The sequence below is a fragment of the Numenius arquata genome, chromosome 3 (assembly GCF_964106895.1).
Source record: "Numenius arquata chromosome 3, bNumArq3.hap1.1, whole genome shotgun sequence".
NCBI lineage: Eukaryota > Metazoa > Chordata > Aves > Charadriiformes > Scolopacidae > Numenius > Numenius arquata.
The window spans coordinates 77,042,487-77,069,444 of record NC_133578.1 but is presented as its reverse complement, the minus strand read 5'-3'; the positions used below and the strand labels follow the sequence as shown (position 1 = coordinate 77,069,444).

Below are 26,958 nucleotides of genomic sequence, written 5' to 3'. Positions count from 1 at the left end.
CTCTGGGCAACCTGGGCCAGGCTCTCACCACCCTCACAGCAAAGAACTTCTTCCCCAGATCCCATCTCAATCTCCCCTTTTTCACCTTAAAACCCTTCCCCCTCCTCCTATGGCTCCCCTCCCTCATCCAGAGTCCCTCCCCAGCTTTCCTGGATCCCCTTTAGGGACTGGAAGGGGCTCCAAGGTCTCCCCGGAGCCTTCTCTTCTCCAGGCTGAACCCCCCCAACTCTCTCAGCCTGTCCTCCCAGCAGAGGGGCTCCAGTCCCCCCAGCATCTTCGTGGCCCGCTCTGGGGACACGTCCGTGGCTCCCCCCGTGACGGGGGTCTCACCTTTCTCCTGGCTGCGCAGCAGCAGCTCGTATTTTTGGGTGCAGGCCTGGTAGTCGCGCTCCAGGCGCAGGCGGTCGTCGGGCTGGAAGCTCTGGGAGTCCTGGCTGTCCCGCAGGAACGCCTGGTAGTGGGTCTCCAGCCCCCGCAGGACCTGCCGGCACTCCTCCGCCGGCATCGTGCGGAACTGGGGAGGGGGGGGAAAAGGCTCCCGTCAGCCCCCACCATTGCAGGGGGACACCCCCGTGCCGGCGCCACTGGGGAGGGGACAGACGTACCGTGAGGTGGGACCAGGCCTGGATCTGCTGGATGTGGCGCGTGAGGTACTGCCAGGAGAGCAGCGTCCGCATCTCCAGGTGAAGCTGGTGCCAGAGGACCAGGAGCTGCTGGTGAGCGGCCTCCAGCCTGGGGGAGAACCAGAACCCAAACCCCCCTGGTGTCAGGGGGGCAGAGAAGAAGGGGGAGCGCCCGGGACCCCCCCACACACTCCAGCATCACTCACCGGTGCACGGCGTCGATGGCCTCGGTGTTGGGGGGCGGCAGGAGGAAGCAGACGGAGGGGACGATGGCCTCGCTGCCCCCCGCGCTCAGCACCTTCCACTTGTGGGGCTGGGCGTTGCTCAGCAGGGAGCAGGTGTCCCCCTTGTGCACCGTGATCTGGGGGGGGGATGACGACACATGATGGCATCACACCGGGCTGGGGGGTCCCCAGCATGCCCCGAACCCCCCAGCACCCCCAAACCCCTCTGGGGGGGAGACAGGATGGCATCACATCAGGGTTGGGGGTCCCCAGCGACCCCCTGTCCCCCCAGCACCCCCAAACCCTCCTGGGGGACACACAGGACAGCATCACACCGGGGACGAGGGATCCCGGACCCCTCCCACCCCCCCAACCCCTCTCACCTCCATTTGCTTGTAGTCGCAGACAGCCTGGAGGGGGGGGCGGCCCTGCAGGGGGGTGCCGGGGCTGCGGGGCTTCAGCTGGACGATGGTGGTGGCCCGACGGGCCAGCCCGGCCAGTTGCCCCGCGTACTCGGTCAGCTGGTCCTTCTGCTCCTGTGGGCACAAGGGGGGGTCAGCGGGGGGAGTTGGGAGGGGGATCCCCCCCGCTGTGTCCCAACGGGGAGGGGGGAGCCCCACGGTGGGGTGGGGATCCATGGGGGACCCCCATTCCCACAGGGACCCCGGGGTGCAGGGGGGGCGGGGTGTCACTGCAGTGGGGAGGGGGATTATGGGGGTGTCACCGGAGGAGAGAGGGGGGATTATGGGGGGGGTCAGTGGAGGCAGTGACTCCTGCAGAGGGGTCTGCATGGGGGGGCTGTCACTGCATTGGGGACGGAGGTGTCACTGCAGTGGGGGGGGTGTCATCTCGGGGGGCTGCATGTGGTGGGGGTCACCCAGGGGCTGCAGTGGGGCTTGTGTGTTGCAGGGGGGAGTCACCCCAGGAGGGTCACTCTGGGGCTGCAGTGCCGGGGGGGTCATGTGTTGGGGCTGTAGTGTTGGGGGGTGACCCCGGGGGGTGTCCCCCCGCTGGGGGTGTTCCTGGGGGGGTTCCTCACCACGCAGTCCTGCAGCAGGTCCTCCAGGCGCGTGACGGTGACGCTGCGGTCGCAGCTGTACTTCTTCCTCATGGTCTCCTCCGTCCTGCGCAGGAACTCCTCCGCCTCCTTCACCTCCGCAAAGAACTGGGGGGGACATTGGTGGGGGGGTGTCAGCCGGGGCGCTGGGGGCTGTGGGGGGCAGGCAGGGGCTCCTCAGATCCCCCCCGTACCTGGAAGTAGGCGCCGTTCTCCTTCAGGTGGGTCTCCACGCAGCAGCAGAGTTGCAGCATCCAGCTCCACTGCGTCTGCAGCGCCGCCTGGAACGCCTGGCACGGCACGGGGATGTCACCGACACCGGCACCGGCACGGCATGGCACCAGCACCGGCATCAGCACAAGCACCAGTACCAGCACCACCACCACTGGCACTGGCATCAGCATCACCACCACCGGCACCAGGACTGGTACCAGCACCGACACCACCACCAGTACCAGCACCACCAGCACCAGCACTGGCACTGCCACCAGGACTGGTACCAGCACCAGCACCACCACCAGTACCAGCACCAGCACTGGCACCAGAACCACCACCAGCACCGCCACCACCACCACCCACTGGCACCGGCACCAGGACTGGTACCAGCACCGATCCCAGCACCGGCACCAGCCCTGGCACTCTCACCAACACCTCTGCACTGCCACCAGCACCAGCCCCACCACTAACACCAGCACTGGCACCCGCACCAGCCCCGTGCCAGCCTGCACCCGGTGCCGGCAGGTCCCTGCAGTTGCCGCAGCCCCCCCCAGCCCCCTGGCCCCCCCAGGCTCCCCCCCCCCCTCACCTCCAGGGTCTGCCGCGCCGGGTGCTCCTCCCGCAGCAGCCGCTCCCCCGAGCTCTGCAGCTCCTTGATCCTGCGCTCCCGCAGCTCCAGCTCCCGCATCAGCCCCTGCGACACCACGGGGGGGAGTGTGAGGTGGGGGGGGGGACTGTGAGGGACCGCCCCCCCCCCCCCCCCCCCCAGGGCCACGCGCCTGTGTGCACGGCCGTGGGTCTGTCTGTGCACGGCTGTGTCTGTCTGCACATGCATGTGTTTGTGCACGTGTGTGTGCGTGGCCATGTGTCTCTGCACGTCCATGTGCACAGCTGTGTGTGTGTCTGCACATCTGTATGTCCATAGTCTGTGCACATCCGTCTGTCTGTGCACAGCCGTGTCTCTGTGTGCATGGCCATGCGTGTGTCTGTGCACGGCTCTGTGTGTGTCTGCACGTCCACGTGTCTGTGCATGGCTGTGTGTCTGTGCACATGTGTGTGCATGGCAGTGCGTGTGTGTACACGGCTGTGCGTCTGTGCACATGTGTGTGCATGGCAGTGCGTGTGTGTACACATGCATGTCTGTGCACGTCTGTGTGTCTGTGCACGTGTGTGCGCACGTGTGTGTGTGTGGTCACGTGTGTCTGTGCACAGCTCTGCATGTGTCTGCATGTCTGTGTCTGCACATGCATGTATCTGTGCACCTGTGCATGTGTGTGCACAGCAGCACGTGTGTGTGCACGTGTGTGTCTGTGCACTTGTGTGTCCATGCACATGCGTGTGCACATCTGTGTGTCTATGCACATGTGTGTGCACAGCAGTGCATGTGTCTGTGCATGTGTGTGCATGGCAGTACCTGTGTCTGCGCGTGGCCGTGTGTCTGTGCACGTGTGTTTTTGTGCACAGCAGTGCGTGTGTGCACAGCCACGCGTGTGTCTGCATGTCCGTGTGTCTGTGCACATGCATGTGTCTGTGCATGTCCGTGTGCCTGTGCACATGTGTGCACGGCAATGCGTGTGTGTGCACATCTGTGCGTCTGTGCACAGCTGGGCATGTGCCTGAACATCTGTATGCCCGTGTGTCTGTGCACACGCGTGTGCAGGGCTGTGCGTGTGTCTGTGCCTGATGCCCGGGGGGGTGGATGTGCGTTGGGCCCAGCACCCCCCAGAGGAACCCGCTGGGGTGGGAGTTGGGGGGCACAGGGAAGGGGGGGGGGGCAGGGGTAGGGGTGTGGGGGGACAGGGCTGGGGGTTGAGGGATGGGGCAGGGGGGGCTCGGGGAGGGATATGACCGTGCAGGATGGCCACAGGCAGGGATGGGGGGGAGAGGGAGAGGGAGAGGGAGGGGGAGAGGGATGGGGAGAGGGAGAGGGAGAGGGAGAGGGAGAGGGAGAGGGAGAGGGAGAGGGAGAGGGAGAGGGAGAGGGAGAGGGAGGGGGAGAGGGAGGGGGAGAGGGAGAGGGAGAGGGAGGGGGAGAGGGAGGGGGAGAGGGAGAGGGAGAGGGAGAGGGAGAGGGAGGGGGAGAGGGAGGGGGAGAGGGAGGGGGAGAGGGAGGGGGAGAGGGAGAGGGAGAGGGAGAGGGAGAGGGAGGGGGAGAGGGAGGGGGAGAGGGAGGGGGAGAGGGAGGGGGAGAGGGAGGGTGCAGGACAGCCACACACAGGGATGGGGACAGAGAGAGGGAGAGGGATGGGGAGAGGGAGGGGAGGAGCCGGTGGGGCGGTGGGTACCGAGTAGTTGTCCTTCTTGGCGGCCAGGTTGGGGCTGCGGTGGCTCCAGTCGAAGGTCACCTCCTCCTCCTCCCTCTGGCTGAGCCACAGCAGCTCCCTGGTGGCCGCGCTCAGGTAGCCCTGCAGGCTCTCCAGGTGCCGCAGCCGCGCCTTGGAGGAGTTCTGGGGACGGGGACAGCGGTGGGACCTCCTGCCCCACACGTCTCCCCCTGCGTCCTCCTCCCCACACACCTCCTGCCCCACATCCTCTGTCCCACGTCTCCCACCCCGCATCCTCCCCACACATCCCCCCCATGTCCTGCATCCTCCTCCCCACACATCGCCCGCCAACATCCTCTTCCCCACGCGTCTCCCCACATCCTGCATCCCCCCCAACATCCTCTGCCCCACACCTCCCCCCATGTCCTGAACCTCCCTCCCCACACATCCCTCCATATCTTCCATCCCCCTCCCCACACGTCCCCCCATGTCCTGCATCCTCCACCCCACATATCTCCCCCTGCATCCTCCTCCCCACACATCCCCCCATGCCGTACATCCCCCCCCCACAGTTCCCCCCCCTCCTGCCCCCCTGGCCCCCCGCCTCACCAGCAGCTTGCCGTACTGCAGGTCCAGCTTGCCCAGGCACTCCCGGTAGGCGCCGCGGGGGCCGGGGGCCAGCTGTGCCTGGGGGGGGACATGCCGTGAGCGCAGGGAACCCCTGTCCCATCCATGGGGGGGGGGACCCCGACGCTGGGGCAGCGATGGGGACACCCCGTGGCACTGGGGAGACGGGGCCACCTCACCTCGTCGGCGCGTGCCCTCTCGATCTTGGCGCGGAACTCCTCGATGGAGCGGTGGAGGCCGCGGTGGCCGCCCAGGTGGGACTCCACGGTGGGCAGGTCCATGCCCCACTCGGCCGCCGCCAGCCGCCGCTGGTTCTCCTCCACCCAGCCCAGCAGGTCCTGCAGGTACCGCAGCGGGGCCTCCTCCAGCTCCGGCCGCGGACGCTGCTGCCCCAGCCCTGCCGTCGTCACCGGCGTCACCGTCGCCGCCGGCACCCCCGACTTCAGCCGCAGGTTGTACTCGGTGCGGATGGCCACCAGCCGCTCGTGCAGCCGGTACACCCTGCGGGCAGGAGGTGTGTCAGCACGGGGGGTACGGGGAGCATGGGGGGCTGGGGGGCAAGGGGAATGTGGGGGGCATGGGGGGCAAGGGGGACACAGGGAGACATGGGGGCAAGGGGGACAGGGGGGACAGGGGGGACATGGGGTGCAAGGGGGACATGGAGGACACAGGGGTATGGGGAGCAGAAGGGACATGGGGGTGCAGGGGACATGGGGGGCCCAGGGGATATGGGGGGCAAGGGTGGCACAAGGGACATGGGGGGACATGAGGGGCAAGGGGGATGCGGAGTGCATGGGGGGATGTGGAGAGCCAGGGGGACAGGGGGGATGTGGGGGGCAAAGGGGGACATGGGGGGACATAGGGGACAAGAGGGACGTGGAAGGCATGGGGGAACGTGGAGGGCAGAGGGGACATGGGGGACGTGGGGGCAGAGGGGACGTGGGGGATGTAGGGGCAGAGGGGACATGGAGGGGGCGCAGGGGGGCACATGGGGGTCACACGGGACAGAGAGGACGTGGGAGACACAGGGGACACGGGGGCTACAGGTCATGGGCTGCTCCTGCAACCAGGCGAGCACCACGGTGCCTGGCATGGGTGACACCATGGGTGACACCACGTGGGTGACAGCGTGCGGGTGACAGCGTGGGGCCGTACCGGCGGTACATCTGCTCGCCCTGCGGGTGCCGCCCGTCCTTCAGGCTCTGGACGTCGTTGAAGAGCAGCCGGATCATGGCGTCCGCCTTGTCCAGGTCCCGCTCCACCTCAGCCGCCTTCTGCGCCGGCTTCCCCGCGTTCAGCAGCCGCACGTCCTGGGGACGGGGACGGGGCACGGTGAGGGGCACGGAGAGGGACCCCCCGCCACCCCCCGCCCGCCGGAGCCGGCGCTCACCGCCTGGAGCAGGGTGTCCGCCTGGTTGAGCTGCTCCTCGCAGAGCCCCGACTCCATCTGCAGCTTCGTCACCACCCGCTGCAGCCGCTCCAGCCTGCGCCGGGACACGGGGACGGGTCAGCACGGGACCTGCCACCGCAGTGCTGCCGTCCCAGCCTCATCCTGCCTCCGTCCCATCCCGTCCCATCCCATCCCGTCCCGTCCCATCCCCATCCCCATCCTGTCCCATCCCATCCTCATCCCATCCCCATCCTCACCCCCATCCCGTCCCATCCCATCCCCATCCTCATCCCGTCCCCATCCTCATCCCCATCCCAATCCCCATCCTCATCCCATCCCCATCCCCATCCTGTCCCATCCCCATCCTCACCCCCATCCCGTCCCATCCCATCCCCATTCCTATCCCCATCCCATCCCCATCCTCATCCCCATCCCCATCCCCATCCCCATCCCCATCCCCATCCCCATCTCATCCCCATCTCATCCCAATCGAATCCCATGACCCCCCCGGCTGGCACAGGGGGCAGGACCCCCCCGCTGGCACAGCAGACCCCCACCCGCGGCAGAGCCCTCGGTGCTGAGCCGTGCCGATCCGTGCCGCAGCCGGCGGCCGCGCTGGCTTCCCGGAGGCGGGCAGTGACTCATGCACCCTGCGGTTCCAGCGCCGCGGGACGGGGGGGCCGGGACACCCCACCCTGGCCCAGCCCGGGGTTTTGGCAGCGCGGTGGGGAGCGGGTGCCAGGTCCCCCCCCCGGCACTCGCCTCTCGAACTCCGTGCGCAGCAGCTTCTCCCGCTCCAGCACCGCCACGTGCAGCTTCCCCCATTCCTTCTCCACGTCCAGCGGGTGGTACCCGGGGGGCACCTTCAGCTGCCCGGCCTGGACTGCCCCCTGCGCCCCCCCCACAGTGTCAGAGCCCGGCACAGGGACCCCCGGGATGGGGGGGGGCAGCCTCAGCCACGGTGCCACGGCTCGGCCGCTCCGTGGGGCCGGGATGGAGGAGATGGGACGGTGTCCCCCCACCGGAGGGACATGGTGGGGTGTGCCAAGGGACCCGGGACCCCCTCGGCACTCCCCAGTCACCCGGGACCCCCCAGTGCCCCCAGACCCATGGGACACCCAGATTCTTAGAACCCCCCCAGGACCCCAGGACTCCCAGCCCCTCGGGACCTCCACCCCCTCAGGACCCCCCAGTGCCCCAGGACCCCAGACCCCTGCAACCCCCAGACCCCCCAGCGCCCCTCGGGACCCCCCCAGTGCCCTGGGACACCCTGGACCCCAGGGCCACTACCCTTGGGGCATCCCAGCCCCTCAGGACCCACCAGTCCCCCAGAACCCCTGGCTCCTTGGGACCCTGCAGCCTCTCGGGACTCAGAGCCCCCCCAGGACCCTCCCAGAACCCCCCCAGCCCCCCGGCAGTGGGTGCCGCTGACCTCCAGGGCCTGGAAGATGGCCTTGGAGCGGTTCTTGTCCGCCTCCTTGGCCGGCAGCTCCGTCTCCTTGAACTTGAGGAACTGGCGCCAGAGGATCTGCCGGGAGCCGGGGGGTTAATTTGAGCAGCCGTGGAACACCCCTCCCCCGGCACCGCCACCCCCCACTCGGGCAATCCCCCCCCCCCCCCCCATTTTTCCATGCGTGAGAAGCCGTGGGAAGGAAGGGGCCGGGCGGGAGCTGGGGTTTGCCACCGGTGACTCACGCGGAATGGCTGACTCAGAGCAGCCCCCCCTGCCCGGGCACCCCGGCTCTGCCACGGCACGGCCCCCCCCCGTTGGGGAACCCTGGGTGTGCCACGGCATGGCCCCCCCCCTGCCCGGGCACCCCGGCTCTGCCACGGCACCGCACCCCAGCATCAGCACCGAGCCCCCCTGGTTCTGCCACAGCACAGCCCCCCTGCCCGGGCACCCCAGCTCTGCCATGGCACGGCTCCCCGGCACCAGCACCGGCACCGAGCCCCCCCTGGCTCTGCTGTGGCATGGCCCCCCGGCACTGGCACTGACCCCCCTGGCTCTGCCGTGGCATGGCCCCCCGGCACTGGCACCGACCCCCCTGGCTCTGCCGTGGCATGGCCCCCCGGCACTGGCACTGACCCCCCTGGCTCTGCCGTGGCATGGCCCCCCGGCACTGGCACCGACCCCCCTGCCCCGCAGCCCCCCAGGGCCGTGCCACAGGGACCCAGCCGGTGCTGGCACCGCAGCAGCGCCACGGCCGGTGCCGGGTGTCCCCACTCCCCGCCGAGCCCGGTGCGAGCCAGCACCGGTGTTTCCCGCAGCGGGAGGATTTCCGTGTGGCGGGGGCCGGCCCACGGCCGGGCCAGTGGCCACCTGGGCCGGTGCCAGGCACCCTCCCGGACCCCGTCCCCGCGTCCCACCTCGATCTCCTCGAAGCTGCCGGGGAAGCGCCGCTCCTCGAAGAGCAGGGTGTGATGGCGCAGCCACTGCAGCAGCAGCGTCACCACCTCGTAGTACTCCTGCCAGCGCAGCTGCAGCTCCTGGGGGGGGCAGAGCGTGTGACACAGGGGTGGGGGACACCCCCACACACACGCACACACCCCCCTCCCGCAGGCCCCCAGCCTCACGTTGGCCTTGACGCCGTCCTGCACCTCGGGGACGCGGGGCATGGCGTCGTAGAGCGAGGAGACGTAGGTGATGATGGACTTCTCGTCCGGCTGCGGCACGTCCACATCTGCGCACAGGAATGGGGGGCGGTCAGGGGGGGGACACGGGGGGGGACACGGGGGATCGCAGGACACCCCCCTCCCCAACGCCATCCCCCCCAGTCCCTACCTTCGGGGTCCAGCAGCCGCGTCACCCCCAGGTCCCGCTCGGCCACGGTGAAGGCCTGGTCCAGGTTCTCCAGGTTGCTTTGGCGATAGACGCGGTTCATGTCGATCAGCCCCGGCCTGCGGGCAGGGGGACGGGTCAGGGGACGCGGGGACGGGTCAGGGGACGCAGGGGATGCCGGACACAGGGGGCACGGCACTGCCCACCCAGCCCCACGGCGTGGCTTTGCGGCACACGCCGGCAGCACCGGTTTGGAGAGACCCCAGCGACGGTGGGTCCCCCCGGCACCTCTGTCACCCCCCGCCACCGGGACCCCCCGAGTCCCACAGGCACAGGGAGCCGGGCAGTGTCCCCACGTCCCTACGCACAGACCCCCCAGGCCAGGCAGCGTCCCCATGTCCCCACGGGTCTGGCGGTGCCCCCATGTCCCCACATCCCCACCAGCAGCCCCAGCCCCCCGGCCCGGGGGGTCCCTACAGCTCCCGGAGCCGGAGGCTGCTCTGGACGCAGTAGACGGAGCCGGTGACGCCGGTGACGCCGGTGACCGGCAGTCGCTGGGGAAAGTCCTCGCAGACCATCACCACCCCCGCTGAGCTCCCCGCACCGCGACGCCGCGGTGGCTTCCCGGCACGGTGCCGCCTGCTCCCCTCCATGGCGGCACCGGGCTCGGTGTGGCTCCTGCCGCGATGGCGGCTGGGTGCCGACTGCGGCGCGGCACGGCACGGCTGCCTCTCCCCACCCTGTGCCGGCACGTACTCCCGTTCCCCGCAGGCGTGGGATCCTGCCCGCCCGCGCCCCGGCACGCCGCGGCGGGCACGGCGCCCACCGCCCCGGGGCCGGAGGGTTCGGGGAGCGGGGAGCGTGGGACGGCGGCTGCCGGCGCTGCCGGCACGGGCCGATGGGCCGCGACTTGTCGGGGGAGCACGTGCCAGCCGGGATCGGCGCGGCCGTCACCGCACGCCGCCGCCGCCAAACGCCCAGTCTGCTCTCCCCACGGCGGGAGGGTTGTGCCACGGCGGGCCCGGCGCCGCGGTGAGGGGCTGGGGGCGCCGGCGGTGGCCAGGAGGGGGTCCCTGGACCTACTTGTGTCGGTGGATGATGGCGTTGAAGAGGCGTCCGTCCCGCCAGCTGGTGGTGAAGTTGTCGCAGCGCAGGCCCTGGTAGTCCTCCACCATCCGCTGCGACCACAGCAGCAGCTTCTCCTTGGCCGTCATGTCCTCCGACTGCCCCGTCACCTGGATGTCTGAGATCTGCCGGGGCACAACCGCAGGGCACCGCGGTCGGTCACGGCAAGCACCGCGCCGGCTGCGCCATCGCCTCCCCTGGTGACACCCCGACCCGGTGACACCCCGACCCGATGATGCCCCGCTGGTGGCACCAGTGCTGTGGACCCCCAACCCCCCCTGCCACCGCCACGTCCCCCCCGCCATGCCACGGCACGTGCCGGTGCCGGTGCCGATGCCGGTGGGTCGGGGCTCACCTGGAAGTGGAGGATGATGGTCCAGATGAGCCCCAGCGTCAGCTTGGGGTTGCCGTCGGCGATGTCATCGTTGCGGATGTTCACCAGCTTCACCTGGGGGGGCAGGGGGGTGTCAGGGACCGGGGGGACACACCCTGGGGGTCCCCGGCAGCCCCGTGACCCCCCCCATTCCAACCCCGGGGATCCCCGGCAGCCCCGCGACCCCCCCCCTTTACCTGGCGATGCTTCAGGTAGTTGAGGGCGATCTGGACGTTCTGCAGCTTGTGGAAGCGCATCCTGCCCTTCTCCCGGGGCTGCGGGGAGAGGGGGGGGATCAGTTGTCACCGTCACCCCCCCGGTACCTCAGCACATCCCCCCCAGCACCGCCGTGTCCCCCCCCCCCCCCAAACCCGCCCCAGCCCGGCCGCTCCCGGCGCCGCAGATGCCGATGCCACACGCCCCGCGCACTTTGTCCCCACGGGGAGGGGACCCTCCCCAACGCCCCCCCGGCGATGCCAAGTGCCAGAGCAGAGCCGGCTGCCCCCCACCGCACCCCCGTCCCCCCCCCCCCCAGGACACCCCACCGAGCACCCGAAGCCGGCAGCTGCAGGAGGGGCAGGGGCAGCGGAGGCACCGGCACCCCATCGCCGCGGGGGGACGGGGACCCCCACACCTTGTGTGGGCACCGCGGCCACATCTCGGCCGAGCCGGTGCCAGCCACGGCGCCACCGTGTCCCGTGCCACCACGACCCGTGTCACCGCCTCCCGCTGCGGGCAGCGCGGCCCCACCAGGAAATCCTCGGCTGCCGGAACCCACGACGGCGAGAGCCGCCGGCCCCGTGCCGGATCCTGCACCGGTGCCTCGGCCACGCGGCAGCGCCGGCACCACGGCACGGGCACAGCCAGCCCCGCGGCACCGCCACGGCACAAGCACAACCAGCCGCGCGGCTCTGGCACTGCCATCCCTGCTCTGCCCCTGCCCCCGCCGGCTCCTGCAGCCGGTGCTGCTGTGGCCGTGCCGTGCCGGAGGCGGCTCCCGGCACGCTCAGGTCTCACCCCACGGCAAGGACCAGGTCTTCCCACGCTGGGAGCCCCCCCGGCAGGACCCTCCCCACCCCTGGGGTCCCCTGGGAAGCTCCTGCCAGGACGACCCCCCCATACACTCGCGGTGATGCCGCGGCACACCGGCCGTGGTTGTGCCCAACTGGGTGCCGGAGGGGCCGGGGAGCCCCTCAGCCCCCCAAGTGCCCGAGGGAAAGACAGCTGGGTCTGGAGAGAGCCGGGGGGGGTCAGTGGCCACGGGGCCACCTCCCTCTCCGATAGCCCTGAGGGACCGGTTGGCACATCTTGCCGCGGTGCCAGGAGCCGCAGCCGAGCGGGGGGTCCCAGCCCCACGGCACGGGGGGGGGGTCACGGCGATGCCACGCTCCCCTCTGGGCGCCGCAGGCCCAGGGAAACCCATCCCGGGGTGACACGGGCGCACCCCGGGGTGTCACCGCCCCCGCGCCCCGGCACAGCCCGCGGTGCCGCCGCTCCTCCGCGGCGCTGGCTCGGCCTCTCCCGGCGTCGGCGGCGTCGGGCGCTGGCCGCGGGGCGAGCAAAGGGCAGAAGCACTCACCAGGCGCAAGTTCCGGATGAGGTCTCGCTCCCGCGGCTGCGCCGGGGGGAGGAAGAAGAGGAAGAGGAGGAGGAGGAGGAGGAGGCCATGGCCGGCCGCAGGGGGACGGTCGGGGCAGAGCCGGCGGCGGAGGAGCAGAGAGTTCACCAAAGCAAAGAGACGTCCGGGCGTTAGAGGCGGCGGCGGCGGGGCCGGGGGGGCGCGGGATGGAGATGGCGGGGGGGGGTGTCACGGTGCCGGGGGGGAGGGATGGACGGAGAGGACAGAGGGACGGAGGGGACAGAGGGACGGAGGGGACAGACGGCCAAGCGGGAGAGGAGAGGGGGGAGAGGCGGGAAGCAGAGGAGGGTCCCGGCGGCGCGGTGGTGGCGGTGGCGGTGGCGGCGCGGTGACACTCACCAGGGTGTCCCCCGAGAGCACCTCCAGCAGCGAGATGAGGTTGTGGCCATCCCGCAGGTCCTCGTACAGGTCGTTGACGTGACGCTGCGCCTGCGGGGACAGGGACGGGGTCACCGGGGGGGGCTGCCGAGCCCTGCACACACCCCCCTCCCGCCCCACGGGGTGGCCAGTGGCCACCGCTCACCCCAGTGACCCCCCACTCCATGCAGCGGGTGCTCACACACGTCCCTGAGCGCAGCCCCGTGCCCCCAACCCCGTGTGTGTGTGTGTGTCCCCAACCAGCACACACCGGCAGCCCCCCCCAGGGATGCCAGAGCCGGCAGCGCTCCCCGGTGCGCAGGGACCCGCTGCCCACCGTGCCAGTAGCCACGGGCGGGTCAGACCCGGTGCCCACCATGCTGGCAACTGTCAGGGTCAGACCCGGTGCCCACCATGTCAGTAGCCACAGGGTGTTGGACCCAGCACCCACCGTGCCAATAGCCATGGGGGGGTTGGACCCAGTGCCCACCATACTGGCAACCACTGGGGCTGGACCCGCCGCCCACCGTGCCAGTAGCCATGGGGGGGTCAGATTTGGTGCCCACCGTGCTGGCAACCACTGGGGTTGGACCTGGTGCCCACCATGCCAGTAGCCACGGGGGGGTCAGACCCGGTGCCCACCATGCTGGCAACCACTGGGGTTGGACCTGGTGCCCACCATGCCAGTAGCCACGGGGGGGTCAGACCCGGTGCCCACCATGCTGGCAACCACTGGGGTTGGACCTGGTGCCCACCATGCCAGTAGCCACGGGGGGGTCAGACCCGGTGCCCACCATGCTGGCAACTGTCAGGGTCAGACCCGGTGCCCACCATGTCAGTAGCCACAGGGTGTTGGACCCAGCGCCCACCGTGCCAATAGCCATGGGGGGGTTGGACCCAGTGCCCACCATGCTGGCAACCACTGGGGCTGGACCTGGTGCCCACCATGCCAGTAGCCACGGGGGGGTCGGACCCGGTGCCCGCGGTGCCGCCGGGTCCGTCCCCGGCGCAGGGAGGGGAAGGTGCAGGAAGAGAAAGATCGTGCTGGGGGGCAGCGGGGGGGGACCTACCTCTGCTCGCCAGTGCTGCGGGGGGGGCGGAGAGAAGAGAGAGGTCAGGAGAGGCAGCGAGAGGAGACAGACCCGCGGCGGGCACCGGCGGCACCGGCACCAGCACCGGCACTGTGGCGGCAGGGCCGGGCATGTGGGGTGTGGGGACGTGTGGGGACAGGCCGGGGCGCGGGGGCCGGGGGGGCCGTCTCGGCGCGTGCCCAGCGCTGCCGCGGGGACAGGCACCGGCATGCCGGCGGGGATCGGCCGGGCGCCTGGCGCGGGCGGCAGCGGGACGGAGATGGGAGAGCGGGAGGGGACGGGACGGGGGGCACGGGCAGCGCGGTGGCCACGGCCCCCCCCGGCCCCGGGCACCCCAAAGGGAGCCGCGGTGGTGCCGGAGCGGCGCGGGCAGGGTGCCCGGCAGAGCTGCCAGGCTCCGCGGCGTCAAAGCCACCGAAAGGTCCTCTTGTGCCTGGGGACAGGGCACTGGCACCGTCCCGGCCAGCGTGGGAGGGGGCGGCTGGCACGGCCACGGCACGGCACAGCCCCATGGCACAGCCCCACGGCACGGCACAGCCCCACGGCACAACCCCACGGCACGGCACAGCCCCACGGCCGGGCAGGCCAGAGAGGAGCCTCAACCGCTGCCGCAGTGGCCGGAGCCGCGGGACGGGGGGGCCGTGGTCGGGGACACCGTGGCGCCGGCACCGGCACAACCGTACCTTGATGAGGTGCTTGTTGACCCATTTGGTGAAGGTTTTCTTCTGGACCCGGTCTCGCTCATCTGCAAGAGAGGGGGGGGACAGGGTGAGCCGCGGGGGGGGGCCAGGGTGAGCGGGGGGGGCCTGGCGCGGTGCCGGCGGTGGCATCGCCGGCAGAGGAAGCCATGAGCCAACCCCGACCGCGGGGGTGAGTCACGGGGCGGGCGAGGGGAAGGAAACGGTTAACGGGGACCGGGCCCTGCCCGAACCCCCAAACCCGGGGGGGGGGACACATTGGGGGGGGGGGGGGGGGACAGCCCTTGGGGAGCTGCCCCGGCACAGCCCCCCGGCCGTGGGTGCGGGGACCGTGGCACCGTGGGACCGGGACGAGCCCGGGGGGGGTCAGTCCCGGCGTAGCCCCTGGCACAGGGTGGTGGCCCCGTGGCCGGGGTGCGGGCGAGCCCGGGGGGGGTCTGTCCCCGTCCCCCTCCCCGGGGTGTCCCCGGGGCAGGGCTGTGACTCACGGGCACTCCCTGCCCTGTCATTAGGGGACGCTGACGCAGCACCCGCCCGCCACTAACGAGCCCCCACCCCACCCACCCCCACTCCCCACGGCGGGGCAGCACCCCCTGTCCCCCCCCCAGCATCGCCGTGACCCCTGGGGGTGGCCAGTGCCGGGCTCGGCCCCGGTGCCGGGGGGGTTTGGTGACAGGAGGGGACACCGGGGGCACGTGGGGCGATGCCACCGGACCCCCCCCCCCCCCGCCCCGTACCCCCCCTCGCCCACGGTGATGGGGTGAGGCCGGGCTGGCGCCTGCCGGCTCTCGCCCCACCGGAGCGTGCCGGGATCTGCCCGCGGTGGGCAACCGTCCCGCACCCACGCCGGCACCACCGGGCGCCCACGGGGGACACCGGGCACCCACGGGCGATGCCGGGCACCCACGGTGGCTCGTCGCCGGTGCCGGGAGGTGGCGGCGGCGCAGGAGGAAGGAAGGAAGTGTGGGGCCCCCTCGCCCCACGGCTACGTGCGCAGCGCCCGGGGGGGGAGCTCCTGCCCCACAGCACCCCACGAGCCCCCGACAGCCAGGTGAGCCCCGGCCGGCGGTGGCCACCGAGCGAGGGGCGGTGGCCGCGGGGCGGTGGCGGTGGCCATGGCTGGGCGTGGGAGGAAGTGGCCGCGCCCGCCGTGGGGCAGGGATGGCGGCGGCACCCGGCGCTGCCGCGGCAGGGAGGGGGACGGCGCCGGCGAGGGACACGGGGACCCCGCGCCCCGAATGCTCGGGCACCGGGGATGCCGGCCCCGGCCACGGTGACCAGCCCCAGCCCCACGGCGCTGCCCCATAGCCTGCCTGGGGGGCAACACCCCTATTCCTGGGGTCTGCCCCATAGCCTGCCCGGAGGACTATACCCTCATTCTGGGGGTCTGCCCCATAGCCCGCCTGGGGGACAACGCCCCTAGATGGGGGGTCTGCCCCACAGCCAGCCTGCCTGCCCTCACTGTGGGGGTCTGCCCCATGGCCTGCCCAGGGCTCAACACCCCTAGAATGGGGGTCTGCCCCACACAGCCTACCAGGGGACACCGCCCCAGTGTGGGGGTCTGCCCCATAGCCTGCCAGGGGACACCGCCCCCAGAATGGGAGTCTGCCCCATAGCCTGCCTGCCCCCAGCAAGGGGGTCTGCCCCACAGCCTGCCCGGGGGACAATACCCCCATTCTCGGGGTCTGCCCCATAGCCTGTGGGGGGCACCCCGCCCCAGCGTGGGGGTCCGCCCCATGCTGTGGGACGCCAACACCAGGCCGGGGTGGTCCCATGCAGGGCAGTCCCCACACCCCACACCATCCCCCTGCCCCACACCATCCCCGCACCCCACACCATCCCTGCGCCCCACACCATCCCCGCGCCCCACACCATCCCCACTGCCGTGGGGTGCCGGTACCTTTCTTGCCCTCGGAGGCCCGCAGCACGGCCAGGTAGAGGTTGTCCTCCGAGCCCGTCCTCTGCCCCACGGCCTCCGAGCCCCTCTGCCCCACGGCCGGCCCCTCCTCCTGGCTGCGCCGGGACATGGTGGCCGCGCTGAGCACCGACGCAGCTCGCTGCACTCCGGCTCTGCCTGCCCGAGGTGTGGGGCGGCCCCAGGGAGGGGACTGGGGTTCCCCCCCCCTCCCTCCGCCCTCCCCCCGCCCCACCCGGGCTCCATCCTGCCCACAGGAAACCTCGGCTCCCATTAACCCCCTCCTCCCCGGGCCCCACGGCCGCGGGATGGGGCAGGGGGACGCTCCCGCTCGGGGGGACCCCGCACCCCCAGACCCACACCCCGGGGCCTCGGGACCCCCGGGTCTGCAAGCTGGGGGGGGTTGGGACCCCCAGGCCCGCGCCCCGGAGCTGCCAGCCCCATAGTCCCCACCCACGGGGACCTCGGGACCCCCAAGTTGGCAAGCCTGGGGGGCGTGGGACCCCCGGTCCTGATGCCCCCAAGCTGCAGACCCCTGGTCCCCACACCCCGGGGCCTCGGGACCCCCGGGTCTGCAAGCCCAAGGGTGGGGGGGGTTGGGACCCCCAGCCCCATGGCCCCGAGCTGCCAGCCCCATAGTCCCCACACCTCAAGACCCCCAGATCTGTAAGCCGGGGGGGAGAGGGGGTTCTGAACCCCCCAGCCCCATAGCCTAGAGCTGCCAGACCCACGGTCCCCAGACCCGGGGACCTCAGGACCCCCAGATCTGCAAGCCCGGGGGGGGGGACCCCCCGTCCTGATGCCTGGGGTACTGGGAAACCCCCAGCCCCACACCCCGGAGCTGCCAGACCCCTGGTCCCCACACCCCGTGGCCCCGGGACCCCCAGGTTTCCAAGCCCAGGGGCCCGGGACCCCCAGGGTCACAGGCTCAGGACGTCCCCGTCCCCCTGCTCGGGGTCCTCAGGACACCCCTGTCCCCATCTCAGGGGCCACAGCCCCCCCAGTCCCCAAGCCCCCACTGGGGACCTCCGAGAGCCCCCAGCCCCATCCCAGAGGTCTGGGCACCACTGGAGTCCTCAGGACCCCCCAGCCCCACACCCCAGCTCTGCAGGACCCACGGTCCCCACAACCTGGGGGGCTCAGGACCCCCCAGCTTCACAAGCCCTGGTCCTGGGTCCCACGCTCGGGGGGGCTCAGAGCCCCATTTTCCCTCCCGGGGGGTGGGGGCTTTGAGGTTCCCCATCCCTGGGGCTGCAGGACCCCCGGGGGTGTGGGTGAGGGGGGGGCTGAGCCCCATAGACCCCCCGGGACAGGGAGGTGCCGTCCCCACATCCCAGTGCCCGCGCCGGGACACACGCCAGCTCCTCCGCCCAGGCTGTCGGCGACGCATTCCGGGCGCTCCTGTGCCGCCTGCGCCTGGCACCCCCCCACTGCACCCCGACACCCCCCCCTGCACCCTGACACCCCCCACTACACCCCAACACCCCCTCACTGCACCCTGACACCCCCCCTGCACCCTGAGACCCCTCACTGCACCCTGACACCCCCCCTGCACCCTGAGACCCCCCACTACACCCCGACACCCCCCCTGCACCCTGAGACCCCCAACACCCCCTCACTGCACCCTGACACCCCCCCTGCACCCTGAGACCCCCAACACCCCCTCACTGCACCCCAACACCCCCCACTGCCGGAACCCCCCCACTGCACCCTGAGACCCCCAAGATCCCCCCACTGCGCCCCACGGGATGGGGGCCCCGGCAATGCCGGCACGGGGTGCCAGGAGGAGCCCCCCTCCCCGGGGATGCCCCGTGGTGAGGGGTGACACCCCCAGCCTTGGGGACCGTGGGGAGGACTAGGGGTTCGCCCCCCACCCGGTGCCACCTCCCACCCGGCCACACGTCCCTCCGTGGGGATCCGGGGCCCCCCGTATGTGAGGGGCACACGGGGGGAGTCCCCATCCGACTGGGGGCTTGGGGACAGGGGGGGCTGCAGGCCCTGAGATGGGGACAGGGGTCTCCTGAGGACCCCGAGCAGGGGGACGGGGACATCCTGAGCCTGTGACCCTGGGGGTCCCGAGGACTTCGGGGGGGGGCATGGGGACCTCGCGGTGTCACGAGGACCTCGGGGGGTGGCACATAGACCTCGGGGTGACAGGGGGACCTCAGGGTGTCACGGGGACCTCGGGGGGTCACGGTGCAGCCCTGCCCGGGGCACCCACCGCACCCATCCCCGCCAAACGCAGCCGTGGGCGCCGCCAGCGCGGCACGTCCCGGCACAGGAGCCGGTGCCCGTCTGTGTGTCCCCGTCCCCCCCCCGCACCCCGAACCCCACAATCCACACCCCGCGGCGTCGGCGTCACCATCACCGTCACCGCGCGCCGAGTCCAAGGCCGCGGGTGCCGCGCGTGCTCCCGCCATGACTCACGGCACCGCCGCGCCCCGGCACCGGCACGGCGAGGGGTGGGGGGGCAGCCGGGGTTTGGGGGTGCCGGGGAGGGGGCCGAGCTGGGGCAGAGCCAGGGCGGCCCCCACCGGGCTCCGGCACCCACATCGTCCCAGCCGGGCCACGTCTGGGGCAGAGGCGGCAGGAGCCCGGTGACACCGGCGCACGTCCGAGGGCAGGGACGCGCCGGAGCGACGGCACAAGGACCATCCACCGAGGTGGGCACCGGGACAAGGGGTGCCGGCGCTGCCGGGGTGCCACCGCGCCGTGCCACCGCGGTGCCGGAGGGACGCGGCTGAGGGCTCCCCACGCCGGTGGCACCCCCACGGCCCGGCACCAGACCCACCGGTGACCCCGGCACGGCCGTCCCGGTTGCCGGAGCCCGGTTGGCGTCCCGGCACGGGGACAGGGGCTCCCGGCGGCACCGGGGCCGTGGCAGAGCTGGGCACGGCGTGGGCGCTGCGGGGCTGTGCCACGGCCGGCGCCCGGCGAAGCCGCTGGCACAGGGCTCCCGGCGCAGGCGGCTGCTGGCCCGGCCGGGCCGGACGAACCGGGGCCACCTCTCCCAGCCCCCTCCCCCGCTGGCGGCACCCACCGGGCCGGCCCGGCACCCTCCCACGGCGGCACCGCGGGGCTGCGGCACCCACCGCCGCCGGCGGCTCCCGGCACCCCTCCCGCCGGCGGGACCCCAGACCTCCCCCCCCGCCGGCACCGCCCGTGCCACCCTCGGTGGGTGCCGGGACACCGGGGGCTCTGCCGGGGCACCCAGCGCCGGCACAGGGGGTCCCACGGGGCTGACCCCCCCCCTTTCCACCAGAACCAGCCCCCCCACCTACCCCCCCCGCCACCGCCGCCTGCGGGCAGGGAACGGCGCTGCCACCGCCCCCCCCTTCCCCGGCACCCACCGGCCCCCGGCACCGTGACACCCCGAAACGCCGCCCGGGGGGCGCCCGGCTGCACCCGGGGGTGGGGGGTCCCCGAGCCGGTCCCACCGGGTGGGGGGGGGCACCGAGGGTGGGGGGTGCCCGGCAGCGGAGTCTCACCGCGGTGACAGACGTGAGGTGCTGGGGGGGGTGCACACACCCGAACACGCGTGCACCGGCACGCACACACCCAAACACGCGTGCACCGGCACACGCAGCCCACCCCCCCCAGTGCACGGGCACACACAGCCCCCCCTGACCCCCCAGCCCAGCTCAGCCCAGTTTAGCCCCAGTTCAGCTCCAGTTCAGGGCCAGTTCAGCCCAAGCCCAGTTCAGTACCAGTTGGCCCCAGTTTAGCTTCAGTTCAGCCCCAGTCCAGCTCAGTTTAGCCCAGTTTAGCCCAAGTGCAGCCCCAGTTCAGCCCAGCTCAAGCCAGCCAAGTCCAATTCAGTCCAGTTCAGTCCAGTTAACCCCACTTCAGACCCAGTTCAGCTCAGCCCAGCCCAGTTTAGCCCCAGTTCGGCTGCAGTTCACACCAGTTCAGACCCAACTCAGGCCAGTTCAGCCCAGTTAACCCCAGTTCAGACCCAGTTCAGCCCCAGTTCAGCTCCAGTTCAGACCCAACTCAGGCCAGCTGAGTCCAATTCAGTCCAGTTCAGCCCAGTTAACCCCAGCTCAGCTCAGGTCAGTCCAGTTTAGCCCCAGTATGGCTCCAGTTCACACCAGTTCAGACCCAGCTAAGGCCAGTTCAGCCCAGTTCAGCTCCAGTTTGGCTCCAGTTCACACCAGTTTAGACCCAGCTCAGGCCAGCTGAGTCCAATTCAGTCCAGTTCAGCCCAGTTAACCCCAGTTCAGAACCAGTTCAGCTCAGCCTAGTTTAGCCCCAGTTTGGCTCCAGTTCACACCAGTTCAGACCCAGCTCAGGCCAGCTGAGCCCAATTCAGTCCAGTTCAGCCCAGTTAACCCCAGTTTAGCTCAGCTCAACGCAGTTTAGCCCTAATTCAGCTCCAGTTAACCCCAGTTTAGCCCCAATTCCGCCCAGTCCAGCCCCATTTCAGCCCAGCTCAGCCCAGCCCCAATTCCGCCCAGTTTAGACCCATTTCAGCCCAGCTCAGCCCCCTCCGGCCCCTCCCTGCTCTGGGGGCGGGGCTCTGGGGACAGGCCCCGCCCCCCCGTTCCCGGGGTCCCCCCCCGGTAGCGACTCCCGTCCCCGCGGGGCTCCCACCACCCCCCCCCCCTCGAACGGACCCCCCCGCTCCCGGTGCCGGTCCCTCCCCGTCGTCCCCCCCCGCCCGGTGCCTCCCCGTTTCCCCCCCCTCCCCCGGTGCCGTCCCCCCCCGGGTGCCGTCCCGGTCCCCCCCCCGGTCCCCCCGGTCCCCCCGCACCGGCGCAGCAGAGGCGGGCGCTCAGGTACCGCCGCCGCTCGGGCTCGGAGCCGCCGCTGAGCCAGGTCCCGCCGGGGGGGGCGCGGGGGGCGGCGGGGCTCCCCGCCATGCTCGCTCCGCGCCGGGGACACCGACGGGACGGGACGGGACGGGGACGGAGACGGGGACCCGCCCCCCCCCACCGCGCAACACCGCCCCGCCCCCCCCCTCCTTCCGCGACACCGCCCCCCCGGGACCCGCCCGCCCCCCGACGCGGAGAGACGCGGGGACCCCCGCACCCCCACGGGGCAGACGCGGGGACCCCCGCACCCCCCGGGCGGCACGGCCCCGCCGGGACCCGCCCGCCCCTAAACACGGGGGGGGGGGGGGGGCACGGGAACCACCGCACCCCCAGCTTCCCGGGGTCCCAGGGACCCCCGCACCCCCCTAAACCTCTGCCCCAGCACCCAGGCACCCCCCCCTCTGCACCCACCCCCCCCCCCACACCCCTTCCCTGCACCACTGCCCCCCAGCACCCGCTGCCTCTCTCCCCATGGCACCCAGCCCCCCCGTGTCCCTTCTCCCTGCACCCCACACCCCTGACACCCCCACAGACCCCCGCCCCTCTGCCCGGACAGGGGCAGGCCCCCCTCTTCCGATGGCCGCAGGCAGGGCTGCCCCCCCCCCCCCGCACCCCACAAGCAGCTCCCCGGCCACCCCGACATCTCCCGCACCCACATCCCAACCCCCTGCACCCCCCCCGCAAACAGCCCCCCCGGCCGCAGCCCCCCAGCACCGCAAGGCGAGTGTGGCCGTGCCGGAGCCTCCGGCGGGGACGGTGGTCCCGGGGGTGCCACGGGGGGGAGGACACCCCGCGCTGTCACCCGTTGCTGGAGGGGGGGGACCTGCCTTCTCGGCCGCAGCAGCAGCAGCAGCAGCACCAGAGCTCCCGCGGCATCGCTGCTCCGGCGCCCACCCAACCACCGCCTCTGCCGGGGGGGGCCGACCCGCGGCCGGTGACTCACAGCCCCCACGGCCTCTGCCAGGCCCCGCCATCCCGGCGTCCGGCCACGCAACCGGCCACGTTCCCGGCCACGCCGCCGGCCAGGGAGGGGTCCCGCCCCGGGGGGACACAATGGGACCCCCTCAGTGCCGGCGCCGCCGTGGGCAGAGCGTGGCGGCCGGCCAGGACCAGCGGGCACGGGCACGGCGAGGGCACGGCAACGGCAACGGCATGGGCACGGCGATGGCACGGTGATGGTACAGGCACGGCAATGGCACCAACACGGCATGGCACGGCCATGCTGACGATACAGGCACAGTGATGGCATGGCCACGGCTATGGCACCAGCACAGCCATGGCACGGGCACGGCTATGGCATAGGCATGGTGATGGCACGGCCATGGTGATGGCACGGGCACGGCTATAGCACCTGCGCAGCCATGGCACAAGCATGGCGATGGCATGACTATGGCATGGGCAGGGCTATGACACTGGCACAGTGGTGGCACAGGCATGGTGATGGCACGGGCACAGCAATGGCACCGGGACAGTGATGGCAGTGGCACGGGCATGGTGATGGCACGGGACCCCCAGCAGGGAGAAGCCCGGGCGATTCGGCGTCTGCCACCACCCCTGGCAGCACCGGGGGGGTCACCGGGTGTCACCCCGCTCAGCCCGTGCCCCCCCTGTGGTACGGGGAAGGGCTGGTGCCAACCCCCCCCCTCGGCACAAGCCAGTGCCGGGGCGTGGGAGCCGGTGACACCGCGGCACCGGCGGGTGCCAGCCCAGGGCTCTGCCCCACACGGCTCTGCCCCACACGGCTCTGCCCCACGTGCCCCAGCTGCGCCCCAGAGATAAGGGGCTGGGGGGGGGACACGGGGAGGGCTGGGACGGGGAGATTAGTGCCCGGCAAACGGGGAACGCTGCGGGGAACCGGAACACCATTCCCTGGGGATCGGCCTGCTCCTCCTGCCACGGCCCCCCCCACGCTTGCCACAGCCCTGCTATGCTTGCCATGGCCCCCCCACACTTGCCACGGCCCCCCCACACTTGCCGCGGCCCTGCCATGCTTGCTATGTCCCCCACCCATGCTCGCCACGGCCCCCACACGCTTGCCACAGCCCCGCCACGCTTGCCACACCCCCCCCCCACGCTTGCCACGGCCCCGCCACGCTTGCCACAGGCATGCCACGCTCGCCACGGTTCTGCTATGCTTGCCATGGCCCCCCACGCTTGCCAAAGCCCCCCCCGCATGCTTGCCACAGCCCTGCCATGCTTGCTATGCCCCCCAGCCGTGCTCGCCACGGCCCCTCCACCCCTGCCACAGCCCTGCCACGCTTGCCATGGCCCCCCCCACGCTTGCCACACCCCCCCCACGCTTGCCAGCTGCCCCAGGGAGCCGCCCTACCCCCCAGGGAGAAATACGGGGGCCGTGGGGCAGCACCGGGGAGGGTTTCCCCACGCCAGCCGGTGCCGTGCCAGGGGGCTGTGCCGGGGGGCTGTGCCAGGGGGCTGTGCCGTGCCGGGGGGGCCGTGCCGGGGGGTCCCGGGCTGCTGCCAAGCGCGGGCAGGAGCTGCCAGCCCCGGCATCGGCCACTTCCTGCCTGGGCCAGTGAGTCACCGACCAAACGGCCGCTCCGGATCCCCCCGGCCCCCGGCCTGGCACCGCCGGCAGCGCCAGCGCGGTGGAAAATCTGAGTGGAGCTGGTGAAGGGAAGAGGGGGGGCCTCGGGGGGGAGGGGGTTCCCAAACCTCAGGGGGCCCCCCCCCGCCCTCCACCACATCCCTGGCCCCGGTTCTGGCAGCCCTGGAAACCAAACAAACACGGCGGCATCACCCCGCTGCCAAAACCCGCCGGCGCCGCCGCCGCCGCACCACGGCCCCCCCGCGCCACGGCCCCAACCCCCCCCCACCGCCCCCCGGCCCCAATGGGGGGGTCTGGCCCCGCCGGGGGTCGGGACGGGGTCTCCCACCACCGCTGTCCCCGCTTGTGGTGTGGGGAGCCGGCGGCACCGCGGCGGTGGCACCCCACGTTCTCGGGGAGCCCCCCTGATACCCTCGCCTCCGCCCTGGGGTGGGGGGGTGGCTACAGGACAGGGATGGTGTCCCCCCCCCCGCCACGGCCTGGCTGGGGACAGGGATGGGGAAACCGGCCACCAGCGCCGGCGGGTGCCCACGGTGAGCACCGGCACCGGCACCGCGCCGAAACGGCACTGAGGGGCTGGGGAGCCCCCGGGGGGCACCGAGGCTGCCCCCCCCTCCTCTACCTGTGTGTTCCTGGGAAAACACCCCAAAATAAACCCCTCTCGCTGCCCCGCGTCCCTGCCTGCTGCCCACCAGGCCACCGGGCCACTGAGCCACTGTGCCACTGTGCCACTGTGCCACCAGGCCACCGTGGCCACCATGGCCACCGAGCCACGGGACAGGGACCACAGGCGGGACCCCCCCCAGGCCCGGGAAGGAGGGGGCGGTGCAGAAGGAGGCATCGCTGCCACAGCCCCCCCGAGACCCCCCGGCTCGGGATGGCCGTGGCACGGCACGGTGCGGATGATGGGCCCCGTCAGGTGTGACCTTGGGGGTGCCCTTGGGAGGGCCCTGGGCGGGCGCCAGGGACAGCGGGGGGCCCCCCCCCCGGCACCCCCCGTCAAGGTGCCCTGCCCGCCTTATCTGCCTGCAGGCAGCGGCACCGGCGCAGCCCCCCGGGAGCACGGGGTTGGGGTTCATCGGCTGCCGCAGCCACGCCGGTGCAGGCAGGGTGCAGGCAGGAGGGGGATGCAGGCAGGAGGGGGGTGCAGGCAGGCAGGGTGCAGGCAAGGAGGGGGTTGCAGGCAGGCAGGGTGCAGGCAGGAGGGGGGTGCAGGCAGGAGGGGGGTGCAGGCAGGAGGGGGGTGCAGGCAGGGGGGGGGTGCAGGCAGGCAGGGTGCAGGCAGGAGGGGGATGCAGGCAGAGTGCAGGCAGGATGGGGGTGCAGGCAGGAGGGGGGTGCAGGCAGGCAGGGTGCAGGCAGGAGGGGGATGCAGGCAGGAGGGGGGTGCAGGCAGGCGGGGTGCAGGCAGGGTGCAGGCAGGGGGGGTGCAGGCAGCGTGACAGCGCCCGGTGCCGCACAGGGATCGACGGAAACCGCAGCCAACGCCCTGGAAAGTGCCGGCACTCTCGTGGCTGACGCGGATGTGGCCGTGGCAAGATGGGGCGGGGGGGGGGGGACACACACACGTGGCTGCACCGGCTGCAGGTGCGAGGGCTCTCCTGGGACCCCCCCAGACCCAGTCCTGCCAGCAGGGATGGTGACACCCCCGGCAGAAGACCCCCGGTGACAACCCCGGTGTCGTGGCTGATGTGGATGTCACCGTGGCATCCGTGGCTGCACCGGCTGCGGGTGCAAGGGGTCTCCCGGGACGCCCCAGACCCCGCTCTGCCCATGGGGACAGTGACGCCCCCAGCAGAAGACCCCTGGTGACAACCCTGGCGTTGTGGCCAACACCGATGTGGCTGTGGCAAACATGGCTGTCACCGTGGCACCCACAACTGCGAGTGCGAGGGGTCTCCCGGGACCCCCCCAGACCCAGTTCTGCCAGCAGTGACGGTGACACCCCCAGCAGAAGACCCCTGGTGATGACCCCAGCATTGTGGCCACCACCGATCTGGCCCTGGCAATCATGGATGTCACCGTGGCAATCATGGATGTCACCGTGGCACCCGTGGCTGCACTGGCTGCGGGTGCGAGGGGTCTTCTGCGACCCCCCCCAGACCCATTCTGCAGCAGGGACGGTGACACCCCCCAGTAGAAGACCCCCGGTGACAACCCCGGCATCGTGGCCACCACCGATGTGGCCGTGGCAATCACAGACGTCACCATGGCACCACCGGCTGCGGGTGCGAGGGGTCTCCTGAGACCCCCCCCCAGACCCTGTTCTGCCCATGGGGATGGTGACACACACACCCCCCCCAGGCAGAAGACCCCCCCAGTGCCAACCCCAGCGTCGCGCTGGACACGGATGTCACCACGGCAGCCACGGGCCACCGCCCCTGTCACCGCGTCCCTTCCCGGCAACCTACCCCCCCCCCCCCCCCCCGGCTCCCCCCCGCCCCCCTCCTGTCACCAGATCCCTGTCCCCAAAAATAATGTGCCACTTTCACGCCTCGGGGCGGGGGGAAGCACCTGTGGCTGTCGGGTACCCGAAAAACGATGGGGAGGGGGCTGGGATGCTGGGGGGGGTCCCAGCAGCAGCCACCCCCCCCGGTGCGGGTGCACCCGCACCGGGGGGGTGGCTGCTGCTGGGACCCCCACTTCTTATGGGGGGGGGGGGGGAGGGGATGCTGAGTCACCAGGATGCTCTGCATCCCTCCCTCCCCCCCAGCCATGCTCCCCCCCCCACCCCGGCAAACCCCCCTAGAGCCCCCCCATGGGGGTAGCAGGTCCCTCCCTCCCTCCCTCCCTCCCTCCCTCCTCCGGGAATGGGCGGGGGGGGGGGGGGGAGGGAGGGGTTTAGGGGGGGGGGGTATGGGGAGGAAGGGGGGGGGGGGGGGCCGATGCGAACTCACCTGCGCCCCCCGCTTCATCCCGCCGCCCCCTCCAGTACCAAACCAGGGCGAGGGAGGCGGCGTGCCCCGCGGCCACCAGCGAGGGGAAGAGGGCACCCGTGTCCTCCATTTGGGGGGGGGCCCGGGGGGGGGACACACACACCGGGGACACCACCACGGGCTGGGATCTTTAGGGCGGGGGGGGGGTGGGGGGGGGGAGGCAGGGAACGCCCCCCCCCCCCCTCAACCAACTCCTCCCGCTCCGCCTTAACCCCTCCCGCTCCGCCGCGGGGGAGACGCCTTCCTCACCGGCAGGATCGGGCC

At 72.1% G+C, this 26,958-nt stretch overlaps 1 protein-coding gene across 1 annotated transcript in view; it reads right to left on the bottom strand.

Annotated features, from left to right (window-relative positions):
• The window catches only part of PLEC (plectin), a 46,853-nt gene that overhangs the window by 17,742 nt on the left and 2,153 nt on the right, over nt 1–26,958 (bottom strand). The window contains exons 3-25 of the mRNA XM_074145496.1: nt 25,481–25,525; nt 14,449–14,510; nt 12,657–12,746; nt 10,876–10,953; nt 10,661–10,753; nt 10,264–10,430; nt 9,184–9,299; nt 8,976–9,082; nt 8,769–8,888; nt 7,834–7,929; nt 7,164–7,291; nt 6,402–6,495; nt 6,167–6,321; nt 5,191–5,512; nt 4,994–5,071; nt 4,406–4,567; nt 2,710–2,814; nt 2,099–2,194; nt 1,887–2,012; nt 1,231–1,383; nt 830–984; nt 606–732; nt 331–514 (exon numbers count right to left, since the gene is read on the bottom strand). Of these exons, the coding sequence (XP_074001597.1) occupies nt 331–514; nt 606–732; nt 830–984; nt 1,231–1,383; nt 1,887–2,012; nt 2,099–2,194; nt 2,710–2,814; nt 4,406–4,567; nt 4,994–5,071; nt 5,191–5,512; nt 6,167–6,321; nt 6,402–6,495; nt 7,164–7,291; nt 7,834–7,929; nt 8,769–8,888; nt 8,976–9,082; nt 9,184–9,299; nt 10,264–10,430; nt 10,661–10,753; nt 10,876–10,953; nt 12,657–12,746; nt 14,449–14,510; nt 25,481–25,525 (2,859 nt within the window). The remainder of the gene's footprint in view (nt 1–330; nt 515–605; nt 733–829; nt 985–1,230; nt 1,384–1,886; nt 2,013–2,098; nt 2,195–2,709; nt 2,815–4,405; nt 4,568–4,993; nt 5,072–5,190; nt 5,513–6,166; nt 6,322–6,401; nt 6,496–7,163; nt 7,292–7,833; nt 7,930–8,768; nt 8,889–8,975; nt 9,083–9,183; nt 9,300–10,263; nt 10,431–10,660; nt 10,754–10,875; nt 10,954–12,656; nt 12,747–14,448; nt 14,511–25,480; nt 25,526–26,958) is intronic.